Genomic DNA, 25,645 nt, shown 5'->3' with positions numbered 1-25,645 from the left:
AAAGAAACCCACAACCTTTCCACCAGTCTGACAGGAAGTTGGCTCTGGCTCCGGGCTTTGTGGTTCCCTCCAACTTGGACTACCAGGGTTACCATGGTTACATAGATGAGATGCTGCCCCATGAGAGCCCGGTGCATTATGGGCTACACCCCAACGCAGAGATAGAGTTTCTGACGGTGACCTCTGATAACCTCTTCCACACACTGCTGGAGCTGCAGTCACCTGACTCTGTGATGGGAGAGGGGGCTTCACAGACCGTAGAGGAGAAGGTATATGAGAGACACACACACACATTTAAACACACACACACACACACACACACACACACACACACACACACACACACACACACACACACACACACACACATTTAAAAACACACACATACACTGGACCCCACACACACTCATCTCTCATCCTCTCTGCAGGTGAAGACCATCCTAGATGAGGTGTTGGAGAAGCTTCCAGAAGAGTACAACATGTCAGACATCACGTCTAAGACAGCTGAGAGATCACCATACATCCTGGTCTGCTTCCAGGAGTGTGAGCGTATGAACATGCTCATCTACGAGATACGACGCTCACTGAAGGAGCTGGACCTGGGGCTGAAGGTAGGTTAGGGGCTAGGTTTTTTAAATGTATTTATATTTAACCTTCATTTAACTAGGCAAGTCAGATAAGAACAAATTCTTATTCACAATGATGGCCTACGCCGGCCAAACCCGGACAACGTTGGGCAATTGTGCGCCGCCCTAAGGACTCCCAATCACGGTGATACAGCCTGGATTCTAACCAGGTTACTGTAGTGATGCCTCTTGCACTGAGATGCAGTGCCTTAGACCGCTGCGCCACTCGGGGACCCATGATCAGCTGGTAAATTACACTAGGACTGATTAAAGACATAAGGGCGAATGGGTAGTTTTGGCTCATGACAGCGCTGTGTTTTTCTCCGTTCAGGGTGAGCTGGCGATCTCCTCAGAGATGGAGCAGATCCAGGCAGCTCTGTTCTTTGATAACGTCCCAGACACCTGGACCAAACTGGCCTACCCCTCCACTTACAGCCTTGCCCAGTGGTGAGTCACTGGGTGTACTCTCCCACTGCCCCAACATGTACGTAAGATGACGTGTTGCTATGTGCATGTGTGTTTACCAGGTATAATGACGTGTTGCTGCGCTGTAGAGAGCTGGACAGCTGGACACAGGACCTGGCGCTGCCCACCGTCATCTGGCTGTCTGGACTCTTTAACCCACAGTCCTTCTTAACAGGCAACATACACACACATCCCCCTAGAAACAACATACCCAACCACTTCTAATTATATTACCCACTTATGATGTGAATGTCAGGTGCCTCGTTGGTATTCTCTGTTCAGTGGAATGATTTCCTCAATTTCCCTCTCACCTCCAGCGGTGATGCAGTCTCTGGCTCGTAAGAATGAGTGGCCGTTAGATAAGATGAACCTGACTGTGGATGTGACTAAGAAATTTAAGGAAGAGTTCAACCAGCCAGCCAGAGAGGGAGTATACGTATACGGACTGTACATGGAAGGTATACACTCGTCTCCCCTTCTCATGAACACCTACATCCTAGTTCATTTATCTTCACCCTTCCCCTCTTTCTCCCCCAGGTGCAAGATGGGACACTCAGGGTGGGGTGATCGCGGAGGCTCGTCTGAAGGAGTTAACCCCCTCCATGCCAGTCATCTCAGTCCGAGCAGTACCGAACGACAGACAGGAGACGCGTAACATCTACGAGTGTCCCCTGTACAAGACCAAGCTGAGAGGAACCACTTATGTCTGGACCTTCAGCCTCAAGACCAGAGAGAGACCAGCCAAGTGGGTACTGGCTGGGGTGGCCCTGCTGCTCAGTGTGTAGAGGTAAGGGTTAGGGGGTGAGGAGGGAGACCAGCCAAGTGGGTACTGGCTGGAAAGAAGCAAGGTCGTTTTTTCCATTAGCTATTTGTAGGGTGTGTATTTTCTGTATTATGTTGCTAAGTGTGAGAGAAGGTATTTTATGTAAAATACATGTATGTGTTACTACATAATCCCTCAAACCAGGTTTGATGTTGCTATTGAAATATAAAATACATTTGTATAGTACTGTTGTAGCACCTGAAAGCTATATGAAAATGTATAAAACATTTTGACATTTTATTCATATGACTTAGTAAGAATAAAAATGAAAATCTGTACTTTTTCTGAATTTATTGAAAAACAATACAGTACAAGCTGCAAAATAGTTTCACACATTTGATCACAGTAAGAACCCATTAATTCAAAGCTTAGTATTTTGAACAAATCAACTGTATCGTCTAACAAGTGTACAAGTCGAAAAGCAGAAAACATTGGATGGTACCCTTTACCTAGGCCTCGCCTCAACTAATGAGTGGTGTTCAAGTGCTCTATGGTCTATGTAACACTTGTTAATATGCCACATCATTTACATGTCACTTTAAAAGCTTCAATGGGCACGATTTCCAAAAAAAAGCAGCTTCATGCTAAGTTCATCATTACAAGCATAGGATCCCATAGTTCTAACGATGAACTTGGTTAAACGATGAGCTTATTACGATGCTTTTGGGAAACCGGGCCCAGAACAACATGACAGTTAGCAGCAGGAAATCCACACTGCTCATAATTCTTCACTATTATGCCCCACAGTCCTCACACACAGGGGAGTGTATACATTTGGCTTCAATTTAAAAAATACAATTGTGTTTGTGTGTTCCCCTAGTCACTGTCGTCGTCAGACCAGCCCAGGTCCATCATGTTCATGTCCAGCGCCGCGGCGGCCATATTGATTTTGGTTCCATGTCGCACGCTACAGGTCTTAGAAGAGTTCTGATTGGATGTGGTCCGCATGCTCACCTGTACCCCCGACCGCACCCCCTGACCTCTGACCCCTAACTCACTCCTGACCTTATGACTTATGACCCCAACATTAGCCATGTCACCCCTGACCCCTACCCCCCCAAGGTCACATATCTCCCCCATGTTCATATTCATATCCATGTCCCCTATCCTCTCTATCCCCCCAATATCATCCAGAGAGAGCATATCCCCAAACCCAACCATACTCCCCTCACTCAGCTCCCTAAACATGGACTGTATCCTCCCTCCCTCCATACTCCCTCCCTCCACCACCCTCTCCTCCTTTGTTACCTCCCTCCATCCCTCTTGTCTCCCAGTCTCCCCATCCCCTCTCTTCCCTCTCAGTCTCCCCATCTATCTCTCCAATCCCACCCTGGAAGCCCTTTAGCATGATTTGCAGCCGACCCCCTTCCCCTAGCTCCAGCCGACCCCCTTCTATCCCTCCCTCCGTCCCCCTCTCCTTCTCTCTCTCCCCCCAGGTTACCTCTATCCCTCCATCCCCATCCGTCTCCCCAAGACTGCTTGAGAAGCCCCTAATCATGGACTGGAACCCCCCTATCCCCCTGTCTATCCCTCCCTCCACACCCCTCTCCCTCTCCCTCTCTCCGTTGCTGAGGGTTCTGATAAGGCAGGATATCTTGGCGCTGTTGGACTCCTGAGATTGAGAACGGAAGAACGACTCCGAGCTGATGCCTGATGCTATGGGGGAGAAGAACTGAAAGAGAGAAAGAGATGGTGACGGGGGGGACGGGGCAGTTGAACACAACCCAGATGTCATCCCTCACCACTCTTTCTGAATTCATTGTTACTCTAGAGATGCGGGGCTTTGACACCATACAACATGACTGTTTCTAACATTTAAATCGCATAAGGTTGTAAAACAAATAGAAAATGTTCATGAACGAAGCGTCATGGTCTTTGAAACCCAGCCAAACATGTAGACTACTCACAGGGGTGACATTGGACCTCTCCATCAGTCTCTCCTCCCACAGTCTCAGCCTCAGCTCTCTCTCCTCCAGCTCCTTCTCTTTGCTACTCAGGTCTCTCTCCAGCCTCCGCAACCTCTCCAACGTGGCATCTATCTCACACCTACAGAGAGGAGAGCTACTGCTACTCATATGCCCATGTCCCTTCACTTCCATTGATATCTGGTCATCAATGCTCATGTTGGAATCTGGGGGCAGTGGCTTAGTAAACTATTATCAAGGTAAGCAGTACGGGGATCTAGTTTCTGTTTTGGAAGCCCTGTAATCTGAAACCTAGCAGTTGTCTAGTACTGCCTGTTTATTCCAGCATGTGGCACTGTTTAGTCTATGATTTGAAGGGCCATAATGGAATGTTCTTCCTCCCTCTCGCAAGCACCAGCAGCTCTCACAGCACCTAAATAAACACAGACATCTGACGCAAGGACATATCTCCCTCCCCCTAAACTTTTCCCTCTCTTTAAACTCCTCCCCCTCTCCAACCCCCAGTCCCACTTCTTACCTCTCCCTCTAACCCTACTTCTCTCCACCTCTTAAAGCCCTCAATGTTTCCCCTCCCTCAATCACTAACCCTCCCTTTTCCCCTCCACTCCCCCTCCCTCTCCCTCTCTCTCACCCAGATCTTTCCACCCATTCTCCATACCTCCCTCATAATTGATTAGCTTGCCACACTCATGTCAAACACAAACAGAATCTGTCACCCCCCCCTCTCTTCGGTCCCTCTTCTCTCCAGCTCAGTTTTTACATTTCAAGTGCGCTCTTTACATTTCTGCCTCTCTCTACACAGCGCCTCCTCCCCTCTTTTTCCCATACTTGGCTTCTAGCTGCCCCCCTATATGCTTCTTTTGTGAACTCTCTCTCTGGTGGAAACAGGCTAAGTAGAGGAATCTCCTACATGGATAGCTTCCAGAGTCTTATTATAGACTAAAGCCAACGAGCCAGCAGGGTCATGCATTCAGCTTCTCTCCTGAGACACACACACACAAACACACACACACACTGGGGCCTCTTGTTAGGTTGTGAGTGTATACAGTGAGAGCTGCTCTTTGTCCCGTGTCTGGCTGCAGAAAGATGGAGCTTCAACAATCCAGACTGTGCTTACTGTACCACCTGCATATCACATACATTACACACACACACGTTTGAAACAGAGTCCCACACACACAAATGTTAATAGTACCTCCACTGGTCCTTGTTGTGTAAGAAGGAGTTACACTGTTCTGGTAGTCTGCTGTCTTTAGACATTGTCTCCAGAGTCCCCAACACCTGCTTAAACACTGGACGCTCCTAGAAAACACACACACACACACACACACACACACACACACACTTTTGATATCTTTCAGATATGACTCAAATTGAATTGTAGTATGACCACTGCCAAGTTAGCACATTAGGACTTTATCGACAGTTCAGGCTTCTGTAACAGTTCATAATGAGCTAGCCTTGAGAGCACAGGGTCTTAAGTTCAAGACCAGCTGCCGGGGTGTCCAACTCTGGCCCTGGAGAACTACACTGCTCTTTCCATGATATGGACTGACCGTTTGATTCCAGGTGAAATCTATGATCCCTTATTGATGTCCCCTATTAAATTCACTTCAATCAGTGTAGATGAAGGGGAGGAGACAGGCTAAAGAAGGATTTCTAAGCCTTGAGACAACTGAGACATGGATTGTGTATGTGTGCCATTCAGAGGGTGAATGGGCAAGGCAAAAGATTGAAGTGCCTTTGAACAGGGTGTGGTAGTAGGTGTCAGGCGCACCAGTTTGAGTGTGTCAAGAACTGCAACATTGCTGAGTTTTTATGCTCAACAGTTTCCCTGTGTATCAATAATGGTCCACCACCCTAAGGACATCCAACCAACTCAACATAACTGTGGGAAGCATTGGAGTCAACATGGGCCAGCATCCCTGTGGAACGCTTTCAACACCTTGTAGAGTCCATGTCCCGACGAATTGAAGCTGTTCTGAGGGCAAAAAGGGGTGAACTCAATATTAGGAGGGTGTTCCTAATGTTTTATACACTCAGTGTATCGGGTGTGCAGGATTTGGAGTCTCCAGAACCAGATATGGAGATTGTGTGGTAGCCCTGACCTTTGCTCTCTCACCTTTGGTTCGGCCTGCCAGCACTTCTTCATCAGGTCAGCGAAGCTAGGCGGACAACTGGTGGGGATGGTCAGCCTCTGGAACACACACACACACACACACACACACACACACACACACACACACACACATACATTCAGAGGAATCTTACATTCATAGGAACACACTCACAATATGAAGTAGGAAATGTGGCGGTTCCCCCATTTAAATTGTTGTCTTAGAAGGGACACAGTCCCTGATCAGCAGGGAGTTTAACCAGTTACAGCATAATGCTAACTGTGCCTTTACATTCCAGTAAGAGGCAGGGGGTGGGGAGGGGCAGTACATAGTAACAGGTTATAGCAGCGTTTCCAGTACCCCCAGCAGTATATACCTTTTTATTGTAACCCTGGAAAAAGCACACCTGATTCAACTAGTCAAATAATCATCAAGCCCTCAAAGAGTTGAATGTGGTGTGTTTGTCAAGGACTACAATGAAACGGTCCACTGTTGGGGGTTACTGGAGGACCAGGGTTGGACCAGGGTTACAGGATACATCCACTGAGAAGGGCAGGGGGATATGGAAACAGTTTACTCTGGGGGGGGGGTTTAAAACGGAAATAAATCTCTCTCAGTAACGGTTAGTATAATAGTCCCCCCCCTCCTCTCTCTCTGGTTATTTAGGGCCTACTATTGGACCTCATCCAAAAGCACGCTGGGATACTCAGGGGTCATGTTCTCAGATCTCTATGGGTGACAGGGCAGCACACTATTACTGGAATACAGACACAGTTCGAAGCCCCTTCCACACTTGCGCACGCACAAACACACAGTATAACCAGTGCTTCATTTGAGGAACATGATCTGGCACTTCTCAGTTTTGGACTGTTTTCATTCCGGGAACCTATTTGCCCGGATCTGGTACCTCTCCTGGCATGAAGAATCATTTTCGCTATTTGCAATGTTAAAAACTCCAATAAAAGCAACCAGTGTTAATTGGAGTTGCCTTCTCTGTAATTCTCCTGCCACCTAAAAAAAAACGTAATGTGAAAACATGCCTGATATTCCAAGAAGTGATTGGCGTTGGGTCGGCCCGGGTTGATGGTTTGAGCAACGTGGTAGCCTAGAGACAGACCAAATCATGGCCGTTGCGGTGGTGAGAGACAGAAGCAGTCCTGAATCTCTCACGCAACTAGAGTGAGATCCACTGAAATAATTCAGAATACAACACCAAGAGTAGGTCTATAATTTAGCCACAGCCAATCAATAGCTTATTAAAAAAAAATATGAAAAGCCTGGCTGTGGATTGTGTGCAGCCCAATAACAAGACATAGCCTACAGTCGGGAACACACTGCAAATCTGTCAGTGAACAGCATGCAGACAAAACAGGCCTTTCACAATATTTCAGATACAATTGTGGGAAAACACAGGTTGGAAAGCAAATGGCTCCTGCTGAAACGAGAAGACTAATCTGTCTGTAGGCTAGCAAAATATTGTATCAACTTCCAAACAGGACTATTGAGTGAATAGCATTGTTTAACAGCAATGCTGTACCATAAAGGTCATTTGTTATCATGCGTTCTGGTAATTCAGAGCTATCCCCCCCCCCCCATAAACTTTTAGTTACTGCACCTTCCGATTTACAAATTGAGCATGGAGTATAACCCGCCCACACACACACACACACACACACACACACACACAGTAAAACTACAGGTCCTGGCCTAGCTCCGCAGCAGAGTATCCATGCCTTACAAGAGCAGAGAGCTGACATCAACCCTAAAAATACCCCTTACCCTCCTCACAGCGGAAAGCATGAGAGAATCACGTTGTTACTCCAGCTCTGTGCGTGTTGCTCGTTCAGTGCTTGCGTGTTTGTTTTATGTTCGGTAGTGCATATGACCGTCTTTTATTTTATGAGTGAAACTCAGCCCCTTTGAAGCTCTCAACTAATCCTAAATCAGAACAATGTGTCTTTGGGCATGTGTGTGTGTGTGTTAGAATGAGTGTGTGTACCTCTTGTTTCTCCACCACCAGCCAAGCCACCTGCAGCCCCTCGAAGCCTTTAAATGGAACCTCCCGTGTAAGCATCTCCCATAGCACCTGGTAACACACACACACACACACACACACACACACACACACACACACACACACACACACACACACACAATGATACAGGACATATTCTCCTGAAAAGCCACTTGACATAGAAAATACTAGATGCTTCCCCTCCCGCACACACACCACGCCGTAGGAGTAGGTATCACAGGTCTCTGACACAGGTAGGCTCTGTATGACTTCTGGGGCCATCCAGGGGAAGGTGCCCACCACTGTCATGTGGGTAGTGTGGGACTGGAACTTAGACGCTCCAAAATCACAGATCTGACAACAGACCGGGGAGAGAGACAGCATTGGGACACCTGGTTTCAAAATAATCAAGGATGGATGAGTGGAGCATACAATAATTGTTAGTTATCCCTACTGTACCTTGAGCACTTTGTCTGCAGTCAGCACCACTGTATTGAGACACAAAGAGTTGAGTGAGTTCACAAGTGGGGAGGGGGGTTCTTCTTGTGATTTTTGTATGAAGCTATAGCCATTAGTTCACGTCTGAAAATAATTAAGTAGCAGCAGTAGTGTGTGCAATGTTGGATGTCCTGATGGGTAGATATACGTTTGGTTGCGGAGTGCGTGTGCATTTGGTTACCGTTTCGCGACTTGAGGTCTCTGTGAATGACTTTGACTGGGGCTTCCGAGTGAAGATAGTGCATTCCTATTGGACAGAAACATTAAACATCCTCAGTCACGAACCAATAACAGACCAGCAAACTGTTAACAACTCGGCTAAACAATGGCTACCAGTCTCCAAACAAGTCACTGATCCTCACACCAGATGAGAATATGCCCCCTATTGCCTTTAGGGAAGACAGAACTGTACCAAAGGGATTAATTAGCATGCTAAGGTTTCTCTAGGTACGGGAGAACATAAAACATGGGTCAATCTGGCCTTACCTTTGGCTATCTCCATGGCCCAGGTCATGATTTGTTCCATGTCCATCTCCTCACTCTGTTCACTGGAGAGGTACTCATACAGAGAACCTCCGCCCGCATACTCTGAAAGAGGAGATCACAACACACACTATAACCCAGGGTTCTCCGACTGGAGAGAACGTGATGTCATCGGCCTCTCTCTTTTGGTGGACCCTTCCTGTTATTTTCTCTATTGTTCCTCAAGTGAGATGGAGGCCGATAACATCACACCAGACCATCTCCTTGAAGATTGCAGTTGTTTAAAAAGATATATATATATTTTATTCAAAACGTCTTTTTTTTTGTTACCCTTAAGTGTGTATATATTACTGTATTTATATCACTGTATTTATTACTGTGTATATATTACTGTATTTATACTTAGGATATTGTTTTTCGACAGGAAAAGCTAAATAATAACTGGAGTGTGTCTAACATAATGCCTCTAAAACCCAAGGACAATTTACATGAAATATACAGTACCGTGTAGTGCATAATAAACACACAGACATAAATGCATAAATATCACACACACACACACACACACACACACACACACACACACACACACACACACACACACACACACACACACACACACACACACACACACAGAGAACAGGGTTCTTTCTGCAGCCTCCTGTCACTCACAACCTGAACTCATTTATCACAACGACTTGAGAAACGTCAAACACAGCTTAGCACATCAGGCTCATACACACACACACTGGGTAGTGTGTTCTGTAAGTCATATGGGCAGTGCTGTCACAGAGCTGATATCAACCATATGACCACATGGAGTGAACACACATAAAAACATCCTGGGTTAAGTTACAAATGTCCTGCCAGGAAACTCAGCACACACACACTCAGTAACCTAAATGTTGATCCTAGACCTACGGTTCCATGTCCATCAGAACGTGTATAAGGAAACACACACACACACTGACCTGTGACGATGCCATAGTTGGGGGACTCCAGTACGGCGCCATAGAACTGAATAATGTTCTTATGACTGAGGCTACTCAGTATCTCAGCCTGGAGAGAGAGGGGGGGGGGTGAAGAGTTGGTAGGGAGGAGAGAGAGTGAGAATGTATGCACAGTATTTAACTTACAGTAAGAGCACTACCCACCACTGCGACCTGTACGTTTTCGTTGGATGGCCCTCACTTCATACTCGTCGACAAACCCACTGGCTCCAGGTCATCTACAAGTCTTTGCTAGGTAAAGCCCCGCCTTATCTCAGCTCACTGGTGATGCTACACCCACCCGTAGCACGCATTCCAGCAGGTATATTTCACTGGTCACCCCAAAAGCCAATTACTCCTTTGGCCGCCTTTCCTTCCAGTTCTCTGCTGCCAATGACTGGAACGAACTCACTGAAGCTGGAGACTCTTACCTCCCTCACTAACTTTAAGCACCAGCTGTCAGAGCAGGTCACAGATCACAGCACCTGTAAATAGCCCATCCAACTACCTCATCCTCCACACTGTATTTATTTATTTATCTTGCTCCTTTGCACCTCACTATCTCTCCTTGCACATTCATCTTCTGCACATCTATCACTCCAGTTTTTAATTGCTATATTGTAATTACTTCACCACCATGGCCTATTTATTGCCTTACCTCCATTATCTCACCTCATTTGCACACACTGTATATAGACTTTTCCTACTGTTATTGAATGTATGTTTGTTTATTCCATGTGTAAGTCTGTGTTGTTGTTTGTGTCGCACTGCTTTGCTTTATCTTAGCCAGTTGTAAATGATAACTTGTTCTCAACTAGCCTACCTGGTTAAATAAAGGTGAAATAATAAAAAATAAAATAAAAAGTAGAAGTCCTACTAAATTACAGTGTCTAATTCTTAATTCTACGACATGCGTACTGTTACATTTGATTTAAGCAATCTGAGGGTTGTACAGAAAAGTCCCTTCTGCTCTGCGACTGTGCAGTGTATGAACTTCTTCACACTAAAAAGGTTTGGGTCAGAGCACCTAGGAACACAATGTCGACACGGCAAATACGCAATCAATCCACTCCCTAACAGGCCACGTCGCGAACACAAAACAACTTAGAAAATCAGCCCCGTACTGGATAGTCATGAAGGACGATCATCTGACAGGATCCAGAAGTTTTTTTTATTTTTTAAATCAAACATCAACGCTAGAGTTTCTCAAATCAAAAATTCCTGCAGAGTATGTGCACGCGTACATGTATCTGTTTTTCAGGCACGCGTTTGTGCGTGGGCATGTGATCGGCAGCACCCCAGCCAGCATATATATACTAACAGTTATTCAGTCCTCGAGGGATGAAGTCAGTGACAGTGTCACTGCCAGGCCAGGTCACTATAACCCACAACGTGGTTTTCTGCCGGGTCGGGAACCAATTTATACTGGGTCACAACTTCAGACTGGGATGTGGCAGGATAGAGTGTTTTGTTCATTGTGAGGGCCAACGGGGGGAAAAAAAAAGGAGGGTCATGTCCATCACCCAGAATTTGGTCAGGAATCACTGAACTTTAGTATTTACACAAGAGGGTAAAATACACACACCTAAGAGACAGCTAGCCCATACCTTATCTCACACAATGGGAGTAGCCTGTGTTATAAACCAATACTGTACTCCACAATGAGAGGAAGAGGAGAGGTATGTTGAAACCAAGATCAACACACAGGCAACTGGAGAGAAAACAGGAGAGCTCTCAAATCAAAACGGCTGGCATGGAGGAAAGGCATACCAAATCGCTTGAGGGTGTGCGTGTGTGTGTGTGTGTGTGTGTGTGTGTGTGTGTGTGTGTGTGTGTGTGTGTGTGTGTGTGTGTGTGTGTGTGAGAGACTGTGCGTGTGTGTGTCTTACCTCAGTCTCGATCTTGAGTAGTTTCTTCACAGCGACCTCTTTATCCTGAGATATCCAGTGTGCTCGGTAGACACTCCCAAAGCTGCCCCCTCCACAGTTCTCATAGAACCGCAGGTCCTCATGTTTTATCTGGACAAACGACGGACTCAGAGACGACATGGCATACTGGCGCGCACACACACTCGACGACAGCCGCTCTGAGTAAACAGAGCAAACTGAGATACGGAATGGAGAGAAAGAGAGAAAAGGTAGGAGGGAGAACACGTTTGATCACACACACCCGATAGCAGAATGGACTCCGGGAGCGAGAGAATGAAAAGAGAGACCACAGAGAGCCTCTGTAAATGTATTAAGAGCTCATTCACTCCCTCGGTCAGGCCAGGTGCTGAGGCGACACCCTGTGGTGAGACTACAGAACACACACACTTGGATAGAGAAAGAGAGCGAGAGATTAGAGTGTGTGAGTGTGCGTTAATCACATTCTGCTCGCCTGCCTGTTCTCTTCTTTCCCAGTGTATGTACGGGTGGATGCTCTGTGTGTGACCTCTTGCTGTCAGGTCAAATAAGGCTGCTGGCATCCAGAGAATGAATGGGATCATTGCTTCTATACAAAACACACACACACAGGTCAGAACACACACGGGGGTCAGACCCACACACACACAGGTCAGACACACACACACACACACACACAGGTTAGACACACACACGCGCACACACACACGTCAGACACAGGGCTAGAGAACGATTATTCTCTAGCCTGACAACCAACCCTATCTCTTACTCACTCAGCAACTAAAAACACACTCCCACCACATACACCAGGAATGAGGGGGACAGTCACATCACCAGTCTGGAATGACCATGGTGACTCGGCCAACTAGGAACGACATCATCAACTGGGGACAGAGAGGGTGACATCACTTTCACGGACAAAAACAGTGACCAAATCAGCAATAACCACCGCCAGTATCAAATGTTTTGATTATTATATTAGATAATTTTTTATTTAAAGATCAGACAGACTAGACACTCAACACACTGACATCATAATGAGGTCCTGAGGTAAAACAAGAGACACAAGTCAAATATACTGTATCTACATATACAAAAGTACATGACGAGAACACAACTGAGAAGGATGACTGATTAAACAGAAATAACAATATGCTACATGAGTTGTGCTTTAACGCAAGAATTTGAGGACAGATTTCAGAACGATGCTTAACAATGCTAGGGGTTTTGCTTCTCTATAACACTATGTAAAATATCTTGGTATTTGTGAAACTGGTACAATATACTTTCTTCATATTTTTCACATCTGCTTTCACATTATCAGTAAGGGATACTGATAATCACTAAAAAAGACCTCAAATCTATAGTTGTTCATTTTTAAATCAGATTTTTTTTCAGTCACTTTAAGTACTTGCAGTTTTCTATCTAGATGTACAGTAACCTTACACTTAACAAGAGTCTCGGATCTCTAATCATTGCTCTTCTATGTGATGTCGCAAAGGCTGATGGTTCTGTGTGATGTCATAGAGGGCTAAGAATTCCATGTGATGTCAGAGGTCTGAGTTTTCCAGATGAAGTCATAGCAGCCCGATGAAGCCATGTCACAGTGATGAAGGTTACCTGTGATCTCTACATGTAACTACCGTGATGGTGGGCGGGCTCAGGTCCTGCGGGGCTCCAGCCTATAGGAGAGCGTTGTCAGGGTCCGCTGGTTGTCAATCACACACAGCTTTCTGACGTAACCCCTCACCTCCGCATGGTTCTTGTTGGGCTGACACACCTCAGGGTCTGAGAGGCAGAGAGAGAGTTGTATTATTAATGCCTGTTGTTATGGGTCCAGTTGAAAGGATCACTTGTTAGTGATAGAACAGAGACTTACTGAACGGCTGACTCCTGCAGTGTCTCACTGCCCGGATGGTGTTTGCTATCATCCGCTGGAAATCACAACAACAAGCAGTGTTACATGTAGTGGCGTAACCCCCCCCCCCCGCACTCACAAGATCCGAGCAAGGCCCCCACCTCCCAACCCATTTAAATTGTTTAAGAATACAGCTAATTCCTTGCAATTCTACATATTTTACCATGGGGCAGAGAGGGAAATGTGCAGTTTTATTACTATCTCATGCTATTCTAGACTATTTTTCCATGGTTCATAACGAGTTCGTATGCTTGTTTTTTGGTTTGGGCCCCCACAGAACCAGGGGGGGGGGGTAAACCAGTGGTCACATGTCATATATAAGTTGTATTAATGTTCTATGAAGGTTGTTGATACTGAAAACCTAATTCTATGACTACAGAATTCAAGTGGAATGAAGAGTTTATAAGCATCTTATGAATGCCTGTGTATACTCACTATCTTCTCAAAGTTGACCATGTTGTCTATGAATGTCTTGTTGCCCTCGTGACTGAAAGTCATGTCTGGGAAGAGAACAGAAAAAGCACAGTTTGAAACAGAAGAGTTCACTTTCTCACCTCGATTTCCGTTTGAAAACGGTTGTCCGTTGCTTGCCTACTGATCGTAACCGGGGCTTACCTTTGAGGAGGAGGGGCATGAAGGGGATGATTGGCGGCTCGATTTTGGTGACGGTCAGCCGGTAGGCCCGGTGGTTCCTGGACGGGTCCTGTTAACACACACACACACAAACACACACATGCACACACCCCACGGTTCAAAAGGTCAATAACTTTATTGTCCACATAGGGGTCAAATGGAAATTGGTCTTTGAAGAGCAACTCACCATCATGCTTTCAAATTCAGCGTAGAACTTCTTGAACTTGCTGGGGAGTTTCTGCCAACAGAAAGAGAAAGGTTTAATGGCTTTAGTTTTTAGTGGACGAATAGAGAAGCTGTAATTTGTCAGTAGTTTAACACTGTAGTAGTAGTCATGGTTCACCTCCCAGGTCTGGGTAAGTCGGCTGACTGCAGGGTTGCTCATACCCATGATGATGGCAAAGAACGAGTTCAGATTCTTAAACTCCCGGCAGCTGGAGGAAGCAACATCAACAATTTCAGTGAGAGACTGAAGCAGCGTTTCCGTACACTCAACTCTCTACGAAGCGCGCGCATCTACAGAACGAGTGAGTGTTTGATTGTTTGCGTGCGCAACACTCACTGAGCAGCGATCTTGATGAACTTCTTGAGCAGCTGAACCCGTTTGCTGAGCTGACCACACAGACACACCTCTGTCACGACCCACAGCTGCACCTGGTTGAACCTGACCACGACCACACAATCCCACGAGGGTCAAATAATGCACTGTAACATGTACCAACAACCTGCCTAGGGAAAAAAATGTCATAGAAGTTACTTCGAAATCATGTTCGATTCCAAATCAGACCTGCGTAAGAAGAGGTCCAGGTTGGCGGTGGTTCTCCTGAAGCTCTGACGGCCAAACGTGTGGTACAACAGCTCATGCTGCAGCAGGGAGGAGACGGGACACATATTATAGAGTCCAGGTGTACAGAAAGAAATAGAGCAGGTTGGTTCTCTCGTCTCAGAAAGGGTGTGTGTGTGTGTGTGTCTACCTCGTGCACGCAGCTGAAGAGTTCCCAGTCATACAGGGTCATCTGGTAGGCCAGGTCTTTAGAACTCATCAGTTCAAAACTGGACATGGACCCCGCTGAGGGCCCCTCCTGGTCTGGGAGAGGGGTCTAACACACACACACACATTAGGTTATTGTCTACACGACACTATGATGTTTAGCAGGGTTCCCCAACTGGTGGCCTGCAGGCCCGAATTTGGCACGTCGGTGACTTTATTTGGCCCCTCGAGTTTTCTGAGCAAATGATTTTATTTATTGTTGGACATAAAATACTGTTAAAAACACCAGCAAATCAGCTCGAAGTGATGTTCCTTTTGTAAATCTGTTCCAAAGTATTCCCACGCATTATAGAGAAGTACTGTATATGTGATCGTATACAAATGTAAGCAAGGATTAAAATTATTATATTTTAGTCAAATATTATATCTGGTTGGGCTTCTTGCGGTCAATTTGCAGTCTACAAATTCTTTGTAGTTATGTTCTGCCCAAGTGACCATCCGCTCAAGAATAAAATTATTATTATTATTTTTTTTTTTAAATCGGCCCAGGGCTGAATCTAGTTGATGCTCCCTGATGTACAGTATGGTTGTGGCTCAAAGACAACATATTGCCATATTTCTAGTCCCCATTCTCTCTCACCAGAGCATTCAGCTGGTCCCTGGGACAGGCGAACATACGCCCGTTGATGCTCAGAGTGGAGAATACGGACACATCATTGGGCTTCAGCATCTGCTTCTCTGTACAGGAGAACACACACACGTTGGAATATAAAATGACAGTAATAAATGATACGTATACTGAACAAAAATATTAAACGCAACATGTAAAGTCCCATATTTCGTGAGCTGAAATAAATGATCCCAGAAATGTTACATAGATACAAAAACACATTTCTCTCAAATGCTGTGCAGTAATTGGTTTACATCCCAGTTAGTGAGCATTTCTACTTTGCCAGGATAATCAATCCACCTGACAGATGAGGCATATCAAGAATCTGATCAAACAGCATGATCATTACACAGGTGCACCTTGAGCTGTGGACAGCAACAGGCCACTCTAAAATGTGCAGTTTTGTCACACAACACAATGCCACAGATGTCTCAAGTTTTCAGGGAGCTTGCAATTGGCATGCGGACATGTAGGAATGTCCACCAGAGCTGTTGCCAGAGAATTTAATGTTAATTGCTCTACCATAAGCTGCCTCCAACATCGTTTTAGAGAATTTGGCAGTATGTCCAACCTGCCTCACAACCGCAGACCATGTGTAACCACACCAGCCCAGGACCTCCACATCCGGCTGAGTATTTCTGTCTGTAATAAAGCCCTTTGGGGGGTATTTGTTTTCTTCTGATTGGCCCACTGGCTCCCCAGACCCTCCCAGGCCCACCCATGGCTGCGTCCCAGCCCAGTCATGTGAAATCCATAGATTTGGACCCAATTTATTTATTTCAATTGACTGATTTCCTTATATGAACTGTAACTCAGTAAAATCGCTGAAATTGTTGCATGTTGCATTTATATTTTTTGTTCACTATGAATGAAGTTAGATGTGATTGGCTCCTCACCGCCTGCGGAGCTGAGGTGGACCAATAGTAGGTCATCGTTTGAGGCCAGTTTGTCAGCCACAGCACTGGTCACCTCTCTCCCTGTGGCTGCCACGGCAACCCGGATAGTGGTATAGGTATGGTCACTGCAGTACACCTTCAACAGGACTACACACACACACGTTTTTAACATGTTTTTAATAATGTGCAGAAAGACGCATTCTTTTACACAAACACACACTCACTTTCGTCACAGTTCCTGATGGGTTGTTTCTTCGCTAGTCTCTCGTCTCCGTTGCTGAACTCTCTAAGAAGGACCTTCTGCTGAAACAGGCCACAGAGATAAAAATGAAACATCACACACTTTTACAGACACACACACACAGACACCACCAGCAAACATAGTCTGTGTGTACCTTTTTCAATTTGGCCTCTTCTGAACTGAAGAACAGAAACAAGAGAACAGACGTATGTATTAATGCATTGTCTTGATATGGATGGGTTTGCCGACGTCGCAAAAGCAAAGCGCACGCTTCAATGGGGCTTCAACCTGTGTGTTGTGGTGATTCTGGATGGCCAGATACTGTAGCCGGCAACAACGACAAGACGCTGCCACGTGGGGAATCGTAACTGACTCATTTCAGCTCGTTCCAGCTTGTTCTTGATACCATGTCTTGTTTTGAGGTGTTTTGACTGATTTCATGTCAATGCTAATATGGCTAAAATTCGCTAGCTAGCTAACCAACAACTGTAACAATGCATTTGAGACAACGCGTGCACATCGTGCAAATGTATTTCATGTAGCAACATTTGGAGACTAAATATCGTTGACATCCTGTCAACAATCTAAGCCAACCCCGTCTGTTTTGCCCCATAGCTACGCACGCTTCGGTTTTGTTGCTAAACAACCAAGGTTTGGGGTTTAGAGGTCAGGGTTTACATACTGTAGTTTGACGACCTTCTCCAAGTCGGGTACAAAGTCTTTCAGAGCTCTGAGGATCCGTGAGTCACTGGACACACTCCCATACAGCTCCTACAGAGAGAAACACACAGACTTAGACAACTCCTCAGGTGTGTGTGTGTGTGTGTGTGTGTGTGTGTGTGTGTGTGTGTGTACCTCCAGGAATGTGAGTGCTGCTTGCTCCTCCTGTAGATGGTGTGTGTGTACTGCCGCCCAGCGCAGGGCCAGATTGAGGACTCGTCTTTTAGAGGTCACAGCGTACTCCAACCTCTCCTGCTCTGAACCCGGGGGAGCCACCACATGGTAGGTACACACAGGGTTAAAGATATAGCACAACTACAGTGAGTGTACCCACACATTAGAAACACCTTCCTAATATTGAGTTGCACCCCTCTCCATTTGCCCTCAGAACAGCCTCAATTCTTCGGGGGCATGGAGTCTACAAGGGTGCTGGAAAGCATTCCACAGGGATGCTAGCCGTGTTGACTCCAATGCTTGCCACAGCTGTGTGACGTTGGCTGTATGTCCTTTGGATGGTGGACCATTGTTGATACAGACAGGAAAACACAACAGCGTTGAGTGTGAAAAACACAACAGCGTTGCAGTTCTTGACACAAACCGGTGCACCTGGCACCTACTACCACATTTAACTAGGCAAGTTAGTTAAGAACAAATTCTAATTTACAATAACTAACTACACCAGCCAAACCCGATGCTGGGCCAATTGTGCGACCCCCAATGGCACTCCCAATCACAGCCGGTTGTAATACAGCCTGGATTCGAACCAGGGTGTCTGTAGTGACGCCTCAAGCACTGGGATGCAGCGCCTTAAATCGCTGCGCCACTCGGGAGCCCTGAGACAAAAGGGCAATGTATAACATTACTGTAACCTATATGTAGCCTACTGAATATGCCAAGAAGAGAAACGGGAGGGGAAAGAGAAACAAGGAGAGGGAGAAAGCGAGAGGAGAGAAGAATGGAGTGAAAGAGAAGAGGGTTGGAAAGAGAAACAAGGAGAAGGAGAAAGCGAGAGGAGAGAAGAATGGAGTGAAAGAGAAGAAAGTTGGAAGGAGAAAAAGGATATTGTGCCATGAGCAGCTGGCAGAACTGGCTGTTAGGCATGAAGACACAGTGCATGAGGACAAAGTCATCTACCGCAGGATCTGAGAGGAGGGGAGAGAAAAAGAGGAAGAAAGGGAATAATATTAGAAAACAGATATTCATTCATATCCACCAACCCATCATCCAGTCCTGTACCGGCCCCTCAACCCTGGCGACTCACAGTGTATCTCTACCTGGTTGTGTGGAAGCTAGGTGTGTGTGTGTACCTGGGTCAGCGTGGTGTGTGTCCATCCTCATGGTCTCCAGGAAGTGGTCTAGGATCTTCTCAGGGGTTCCAGACATCACATTGTATCTCTACCTGGTTGTGTGGAAGCTAGGTGTGTGTGTGTACCTGGGTCAGCGTGGTGTGTGTCCATCCTCATGGTCTCCAGGAAGTGGTCTAGGATCTTCTCAGGGGTTCCAGACATCACAGTGTACTTGATGTTTCCCAGAGTAGAGGCTCTGGGACTCTTCTCCAGGACCAGCACAGCCTGCTCATGCTCCTTCAGGCGCACTGTATTCGCCTCCACGTCCTATAGTCAATGACAGTATGGTCCAGAATTGCACACTGTAGCAAACAGTACAGTCACAGAACAACTAGACCGGACGTTTCACCGGACCTATAAATCTGGAGCATTCAGTTGGCATTTCCACTCACCACCAAATATGGTGATGACTCATTTTCTCATCAATGAAACATTTGATCTCAATTCAGTTTTCTGTTCCCAAAACTGCAAACAGAGTGGACTAAGTTTTGTAGTTCTGTACCCCTTGCCAAAGTCTCAAAACATTTATTTGTTTAGGAGTGCAACGGTGCATTTAGGGTGGCAGGGTAGCCTAGTGGTTAGAGCGTTGGACTAGTAACCGGAAGGTTGCAAGTTCAAACCCCCGAGCTGACAAGATACAAATCTGTCGTTCTGCCCCTGAACAGGCAGTTAACCCACTGTTCCTAGGCTGTCACTGAAAATAAGAATTTGTTCTTAACTGACTTGCCTGGTAAAATAAATAAAAATATGCAAAACACATAGAAAACGCCATGAGGGTCTGACGAGCTCGTGCTTGGCTATGCCCAACGCCTTTCTTGTTCTGCCCACTATGATGAATTTGCTCCCACTGGAAACGACAGGCTGTGGTCTGTCTTGGGTTAGTTTATAAAACAAATATTTGGTACAGTATTAAACTCTACCCTGAGTATCCTGTTGAAGTCTTCCTTGTCCACTCGGAGGAAGTGACAGTTGTCTTCTCTGAGGACGATGGAGGCAGCTCGAGCGGAGTCTGTCACCAGTGCCAGCTTCCCAAAGTCATCTCCCTCGTGCAGGGTACACACCACACCCTGGTGAGAAACACACACGGTTAAAAAACAGACGATTCAGACAGCTAGAGAAGTGCTCGCATGAATGAATATTCTGACCAATCGAACTGTGTGTGTATGTGTAATCTGAGACCCTTAAACTAGTCATTCACTGTGACGAATTATGATGAGCAAAGTTTCCAAAACTGTGACACAGGTCTCCCCAGGTGGTATAGAAGCCAGCTGTTGTATGTAGCAGCATTATTGTTGGTCAGAACCAGTTTTCTAAGTATCATCTGGTGTAGGCCCATAAATCATGTGAAAATATTTCCAGACAAAAATACATGAACACACACAAGTCCTACCTTGCCGTAGATGACCACATTGACAGAGCCCTTCTGGATGATGTACCAGGATGTGCCCTCCTCACCCTGGTTAAACACTGGAAGGAGAAGAGACAACTTAACGTGTGTCCCTAAAACACACACAGTACGGACGTGAGAGCAGGACTTACACACTGTTCCTGCAGTGGCGTGGGACTCAAATATCAGAACACTGGCCAGCTCCCTCTTCACCTGCAAAAGAAATAAAGACAGTTCATTTTAGCATTTGGGACAACTACTATGAGCTCGTCAGAGCAACATGGCTTTGCCGAAATTAAAAGAGTCTAGACTCACAGTGTTGGAGAGGTGGGATAAGACTCACAGTGTTGGAGAGGTGGGATAAGGCCTTGATGTGAAGCAGCTCATCATAGATGATCTCCAGATCATCACCTGTCCTCTGACCAGGACTAGAGAGACACAGAGCGAGAGAGGAGATTTACATTACATTTCAAATTCAATTTATTAGATCAAACACATGTTTGAGTGTTTAGCGTGTGTGTGTGTGTGTGTGTCTGTCTGTGTGTGTCTGTGTGTGTGTGTGTGTCTGTGTGTGGTACTGACGGTTTGCGCAGGATCATGCGCAGCAGGGCGTCAGGTCCTATCTGGGCAAGGAAGAGGATGGTCTCAGGAAGCTCTTCCTCACTCTCTCTCTTCTCCTCCTCGCTAGGCAACGGGGTGTCCTCCTCCTCGTCATCAAGGAAACGGTAGAACAGGTACTTGTCCTGGAAACCCAACTCCTGGTCCACTGGGGGGAGGCACACACACACACACACAAACAGTAAGTAAATCACTGACCCAACATGGTGGGAAAGCTGGAAAAGGTCCAAGGGGAGGGAACTAAGTTTTTCATCCAATGGGTTTTGAGAAGGAGGTCGAGAAGAGAGGATGTGAGGAAGAAATACAATTGAGATTCTCCCTATATGTCATGAACTGGTTAAATAACTTTGAAAGTGTTGTGTCCAGCAGAGGGCAGTGTAGTCTCACCGTGGTTCAGTACTCCCTCCTCCAGCAGAGCCTGCCACATCCCTACAGCATGAGAGCGAGTGTGTACACAGGTACTCTGTTGCACCAGCCAGTCTACCAGCTCTGTACCTACACAACACTGCCTGCAAGACAAACACACACACACACAGCGTGACAATAAAGTAACACAAGCATGCAAACTTGTACTGTATGTATGTGCACAAGCACTTAAGGCCACTGCTAACCTAACGTAGCAGGTGTTTACTTTTTTTGGTTGAAAATACGGTATCCCTGAAAACCAGAAACATCTGCTTTTTGCCATCACCGGAAGCAGAACTCGGTTCTAGCAGAACTCCTAGCAGAACTCGGCAAGGCGTAAGCACACGACTGTGCTCGCATACTCCCTGTGTGTTAACAATAGCTAGCTAGCTGGGCCTTGCTACCAAACCTTTTACTTCGGTTTTGCCAATGGAAAGCTTATTATGCTTTTTGATGAAAAAGTTGTACAGGTCTTTAGGTCAGTTGGTTGGCTTGCTTGCTCTGCACGAGTAAGCCTATGCTGCTAGTCTAGCTAGCCAGCCAAGCAGCTGGCGCTAACAAACACTTAATTGAAAAATCCCATTCATAGTTCCCACCCTTACAGTTGACCAATCCCCAACAAAGAGGCTTAGACTTCCGCTACCAAACTTCAACTTGTGTATTTTTATGTGCGAGCGAACAATTTGGAGAGAAAAAAAACAGCTGAACACCAAAATGAACAACAAAGGCACAAAATGTTTTTATAATATATGCACGAAGCGCAGCGCAATGTTTCGACTAGAATCAGAATGGCACTGGAAGGTATATTTTGTTGCGCTGACTGACTTGTTTTGTACATTTGGCGAAGACGTCTACTTCAAGGGTTCGTCAGCGCAGGACATACTGCTCACCCTGGACGAGGTCCTAATCGTCGACACTCGGAATAGAAAGAGACGGCGATATAGAGGCCGGCGTACGGGCACCCTGATGGACCTGCGGCAACGAGTAAACAAACCGCCTCGACCTTCTGTTCTATTGGCGAATATATAAAAATCACTGGAGAACAAACTGGACGAGCTCTGTTTGAGCCTATCCTATCAACGGGACCGGATGAACTGTAATACCCTATGTTTCTCAGAAACTTGGCTTAACAAGGACATGCATAATATACAACTATCTCGTTTTTCGATGCATCGGCAGGACAGAATGGAAGTGTCGGATAAGCGTAAGGAGGGTGGTGTGTGTCTCTTTATTAACAGCTGGTGCGCAATCTCTAATACTAAAGAAGTCTCGAGGTTCTGCTCGCCTGAGTTGTGTATGTATTTACCTGCATAAGCAAACAAGAAAATGCTCACCCAGAGACGGCTTCCCAATGGCCGGTGATTTTAATGCATGGGAACTGAAATCCGATTTACCGAATTTCTACAAGCATGTCACCTGTGCAACAAGTGACGGGAAAAAAACTCCACACACTGAGACGCCTTCAAAGCTCTCCTTTGCCCTCCATTTGGCAAATCTGACCATAACCTTATCCTCCGGATTACTGTTTACAAGCAAAAACTCAAACAGGAAGTACCTGTGACGCACTCAACACGGGTGTGGTCCGATGAAGCGGAGGCTAAGCTACAGGACTGTTTCGCTAGCACCGACTGGAATATGGTCCAGGAGTTTAACACATCAGTCACCGGCTTCATTAATAAGTGCCATGGAAGCATAATCCAACCAGAATCCATGGATTACAGGCAAAACATCCACACTGAACTAAAGGCTAGAGTTGACACTTTCAAGGAGCGGGACACAAACCCCGGACGCTTATAAAAAAAAATCCTGCTAGGCCATCCGTTGAACCGTCGAAGAGGCAAAGCGACAATACAGGACTAAGATCGAATCCTACTATACTGGCTTTGACTCTCGTTGGATGTATCCGGCCTTACAAACTATCACGGATTACAAAGGGAAACCCAACCATGAGCTGCCCAGTGACGCGAACCTACCAGACAAGCTGAATGCCTTCTATGCTTGCTTAAGGCGCAAGCCACACTGAATCATGCGTGAGAGCACTAGCTGTTCCTGGTGACTGTGTGATCACACTCTCTGTTGCCGATGTGAGTAAGACCTCTAAACAGATTAACATTCATAAGGCTGCGCATACTCTGAGAACCGCACCCAGAAATAACGTCTGGCCCCGCGGCCTTGGGAAATCATCCAGTCCTCTGGGTCGGTGGGGGCCCTCACGCACGGCACAATGTTGTTATTGTCAAAGCGTGCATGAAATGCATTGGTTAGTCTGGTAGAGATGCATCGTTGGGCAGATCACGGCTGGGTCTTCCTTTGTAACCCGTAATGGACTGTAGCCCATTCCACATGCCTGTGTAATATGATTGCCTTATTCCAATATTGTCCTTTTGCTCATTTGATGACTCTGCGGAGGTCATAGCGAGACTGCTTTTACTTGTTCCTGTCCTCAGCCATAGCCTCATGGTTGTCTGCCCTGTGTGCGGTAGCCCTGTTCTTTTAACTTAGCGCCAACCTCAGTGTTAATCCAGGGATTTTTGATTGGGGAAGAAGCGAACCTTTACTGTGGGGACAACGTCGCCAATACGTTTCCTAATGAAGCTGGTGACGTAGGTGGTTATGCTGTCCCCCTTTCGATTTCCCTGACTCCACTGTCCTGTGCACTTAGCAGGGATGTAAAAAGTACTAAGTTGTCATACTTGAGTAGAAGTAAAGATACCTTAAAAAAAAATGACTCAAGTAAAATACTTAAGTATGAAAAGTAAATGGAATTGCTAAAATTTACTTAAGTATCAAAAGGAAAAGTATAAATCATTTTAAATTCCTTATATTAAGCAAACTTTTTTGCACAATTTTCTTTTTTTAAGTTAACGGCTAGCCAGGGTCACACTCCAACATTCAGACATAATTTACAAATGAAGCATTTGTGTTTCGTGAGTCTGCCAGATCAGATGCAGTAGGGATGACCAGCGTTGTTCTCTTGATAAGTGTGTGAATTGGACAATTCAATGGAACTGGGGCAATAACAATGGAACTGGGGCAATAACCGTTTGGCCCTCTTCTATCAGAAAAACCTCAATAAACTTCGGTATACTAAATGTATGTGTCGATAGGTGACAACTTTTCATCCCCATTTGTCAATTTACACAGTACCTGTGAGAAGATTATTTAGCTAAATGGCCAATCCTGAAAAGGAAACAAGACTTTTTTGACTGGATCATTTCAATGAATCACCACCTCACGTTGATTTCTAAATAACGACAGGGGTTGACTTTCATTTGAATGATAACTTAACCCTCAAATCCATGAATTTGAGCCACAATGGTCTGAAAATGACAGCTACGTTCCAAGTCCCACTACGGACTGGCGCGGACGACAAAAACACTTGTACTAAACCAAAGATATTGGCCGGTTTTAAGCAATTGATTTTGTAAGATCGCGATGACTATAAACTCTAATACTAACATCTAAACTCTAATACTAACATCACCAATATGGGGTAAAAATTATGTGTATTTCCTGTCATTCTTGTGGTACTGTAACTGCTCCGCCCTCAACCGTAAGGCTCTCCAGAGGGTAGTGAGGTCTGCACAACGCATCACCGGGGGCAAACTACCTGCCCTCCAGGACACCTACACCACCCGATGTTACAGGAAGGCCATAAAGATCATCAAAGACATCAACCACCCGAGCCACTGCCTGTTCACCCCGCTATCATCCAGAAGGCGAGGTCAGTACAGGTGCATCAAAGCTGGGACCGAGAGACTGAAAAACAGCTTCTATCTCAAGGCCATCAGACTGTTAAACAGCCACCACTAACATTGAGTGGCTGCTGCCAACACACTGACACTGACTCAACTCCAGCCACTTTAATAATGGGAATTGATGGGAAATTATGTAAATATATCACTAGCCACTTTAAACAATGCTACCTAATATAATGTTTACATACCCTACATTATTCATCTCATATGTATACATA

The 25,645-nt window shown here is 45.8% G+C and overlaps 3 protein-coding genes across 3 annotated transcripts in view; 1 reads left to right on the top strand and 2 right to left on the bottom strand.

Annotated features, from left to right (window-relative positions):
* Positions 1 to 2,133, top strand: part of LOC135558267 (dynein axonemal heavy chain 11-like) — a 108,612-nt gene extending 106,479 nt beyond the window's left edge. Inside the window, 6 exon segments of the mRNA XM_064991985.1 lie at positions 27 to 269; positions 429 to 611; positions 958 to 1,073; positions 1,154 to 1,266; positions 1,409 to 1,549; positions 1,629 to 2,133. Of these exon segments, the coding sequence (XP_064848057.1) occupies positions 27 to 269; positions 429 to 611; positions 958 to 1,073; positions 1,154 to 1,266; positions 1,409 to 1,549; positions 1,629 to 1,876 (1,044 nt within the window). The 3' untranslated portion in view covers positions 1,877 to 2,133.
* A 57-nt stretch (positions 2,134 to 2,190) lies between these two features.
* On the bottom strand, positions 2,191 to 12,724 carry LOC135558951 (mitogen-activated protein kinase kinase kinase 20-like). Its single transcript, XM_064993197.1, has 11 exons — positions 11,830 to 12,724; positions 9,923 to 10,010; positions 8,955 to 9,056; positions 8,650 to 8,715; positions 8,430 to 8,458; positions 8,187 to 8,324; positions 7,956 to 8,042; positions 5,962 to 6,036; positions 5,035 to 5,141; positions 3,822 to 3,960; positions 2,191 to 3,586 (listed from the first exon to the last, which is right to left on the bottom strand). The coding sequence occupies exons 1-11, from the start codon at positions 11,986 to 11,988 to the stop codon at positions 3,095 to 3,097; spliced, it is 1,482 nt and encodes a 493-aa protein (XP_064849269.1). The 5' UTR covers positions 11,989 to 12,724; the 3' UTR covers positions 2,191 to 3,094.
* An 84-nt stretch (positions 12,725 to 12,808) lies between these two features.
* Positions 12,809 to 25,645, bottom strand: part of LOC135558952 (rap guanine nucleotide exchange factor 4-like) — a 47,968-nt gene continuing 35,131 nt past the window's right edge. Inside the window, exons 7-29 of the mRNA XM_064993199.1 lie at positions 21,652 to 21,773; positions 21,229 to 21,412; positions 20,990 to 21,074; positions 20,799 to 20,859; positions 20,650 to 20,726; positions 20,180 to 20,326; positions 19,346 to 19,526; positions 18,977 to 19,055; positions 18,049 to 18,199; positions 17,876 to 17,964; positions 17,348 to 17,372; positions 17,177 to 17,255; positions 16,953 to 17,099; positions 16,027 to 16,124; positions 15,370 to 15,495; positions 15,183 to 15,259; positions 14,958 to 15,059; positions 14,739 to 14,829; positions 14,583 to 14,633; positions 14,378 to 14,465; positions 14,198 to 14,262; positions 13,724 to 13,778; positions 12,809 to 13,632 (exon numbers count right to left, since the gene is read on the bottom strand). Coding sequence (XP_064849271.1) covers positions 13,505 to 13,632; positions 13,724 to 13,778; positions 14,198 to 14,262; positions 14,378 to 14,465; positions 14,583 to 14,633; positions 14,739 to 14,829; positions 14,958 to 15,059; positions 15,183 to 15,259; positions 15,370 to 15,495; positions 16,027 to 16,124; positions 16,953 to 17,099; positions 17,177 to 17,255; positions 17,348 to 17,372; positions 17,876 to 17,964; positions 18,049 to 18,199; positions 18,977 to 19,055; positions 19,346 to 19,526; positions 20,180 to 20,326; positions 20,650 to 20,726; positions 20,799 to 20,859; positions 20,990 to 21,074; positions 21,229 to 21,412; positions 21,652 to 21,773 — 2,308 coding nt within the window. The 3' untranslated portion in view covers positions 12,809 to 13,504. The remainder of the gene's footprint in view (positions 13,633 to 13,723; positions 13,779 to 14,197; positions 14,263 to 14,377; positions 14,466 to 14,582; positions 14,634 to 14,738; positions 14,830 to 14,957; positions 15,060 to 15,182; positions 15,260 to 15,369; positions 15,496 to 16,026; positions 16,125 to 16,952; positions 17,100 to 17,176; positions 17,256 to 17,347; positions 17,373 to 17,875; positions 17,965 to 18,048; positions 18,200 to 18,976; positions 19,056 to 19,345; positions 19,527 to 20,179; positions 20,327 to 20,649; positions 20,727 to 20,798; positions 20,860 to 20,989; positions 21,075 to 21,228; positions 21,413 to 21,651; positions 21,774 to 25,645) is intronic.

The sequence above is a fragment of the Oncorhynchus masou genome, chromosome 17 (assembly GCF_036934945.1).
Source record: "Oncorhynchus masou masou isolate Uvic2021 chromosome 17, UVic_Omas_1.1, whole genome shotgun sequence".
Taxonomy (NCBI): domain Eukaryota; kingdom Metazoa; phylum Chordata; class Actinopteri; order Salmoniformes; family Salmonidae; genus Oncorhynchus; species Oncorhynchus masou.
The sequence above is the reverse complement of the archived record's forward strand: the minus strand, read 5'-3'. Positions and strand labels throughout refer to the sequence as shown.

Coding starts and splice junctions, on each gene's coding strand:
- LOC135558951 (XM_064993197.1), bottom strand. CDS start 11,988: ATGTCGTCTCTGAGTCCGTCGTTTGTCCAGATAAAACATGAGGACCTG. Junction 8,325..8,429: donor CTGCAGACAAAGTGCTCAAG/GTACAGTAGGGA, acceptor GTCTGTTGTCAG/ATCTGTGATTTTGGAGCGTC. Junction 3,961..5,034: donor CACAACAAGGACCAGTGGAG/GTACTATTAACA, acceptor TCCTCTCTGTAG/GTGTGAGATAGATGCCACGT.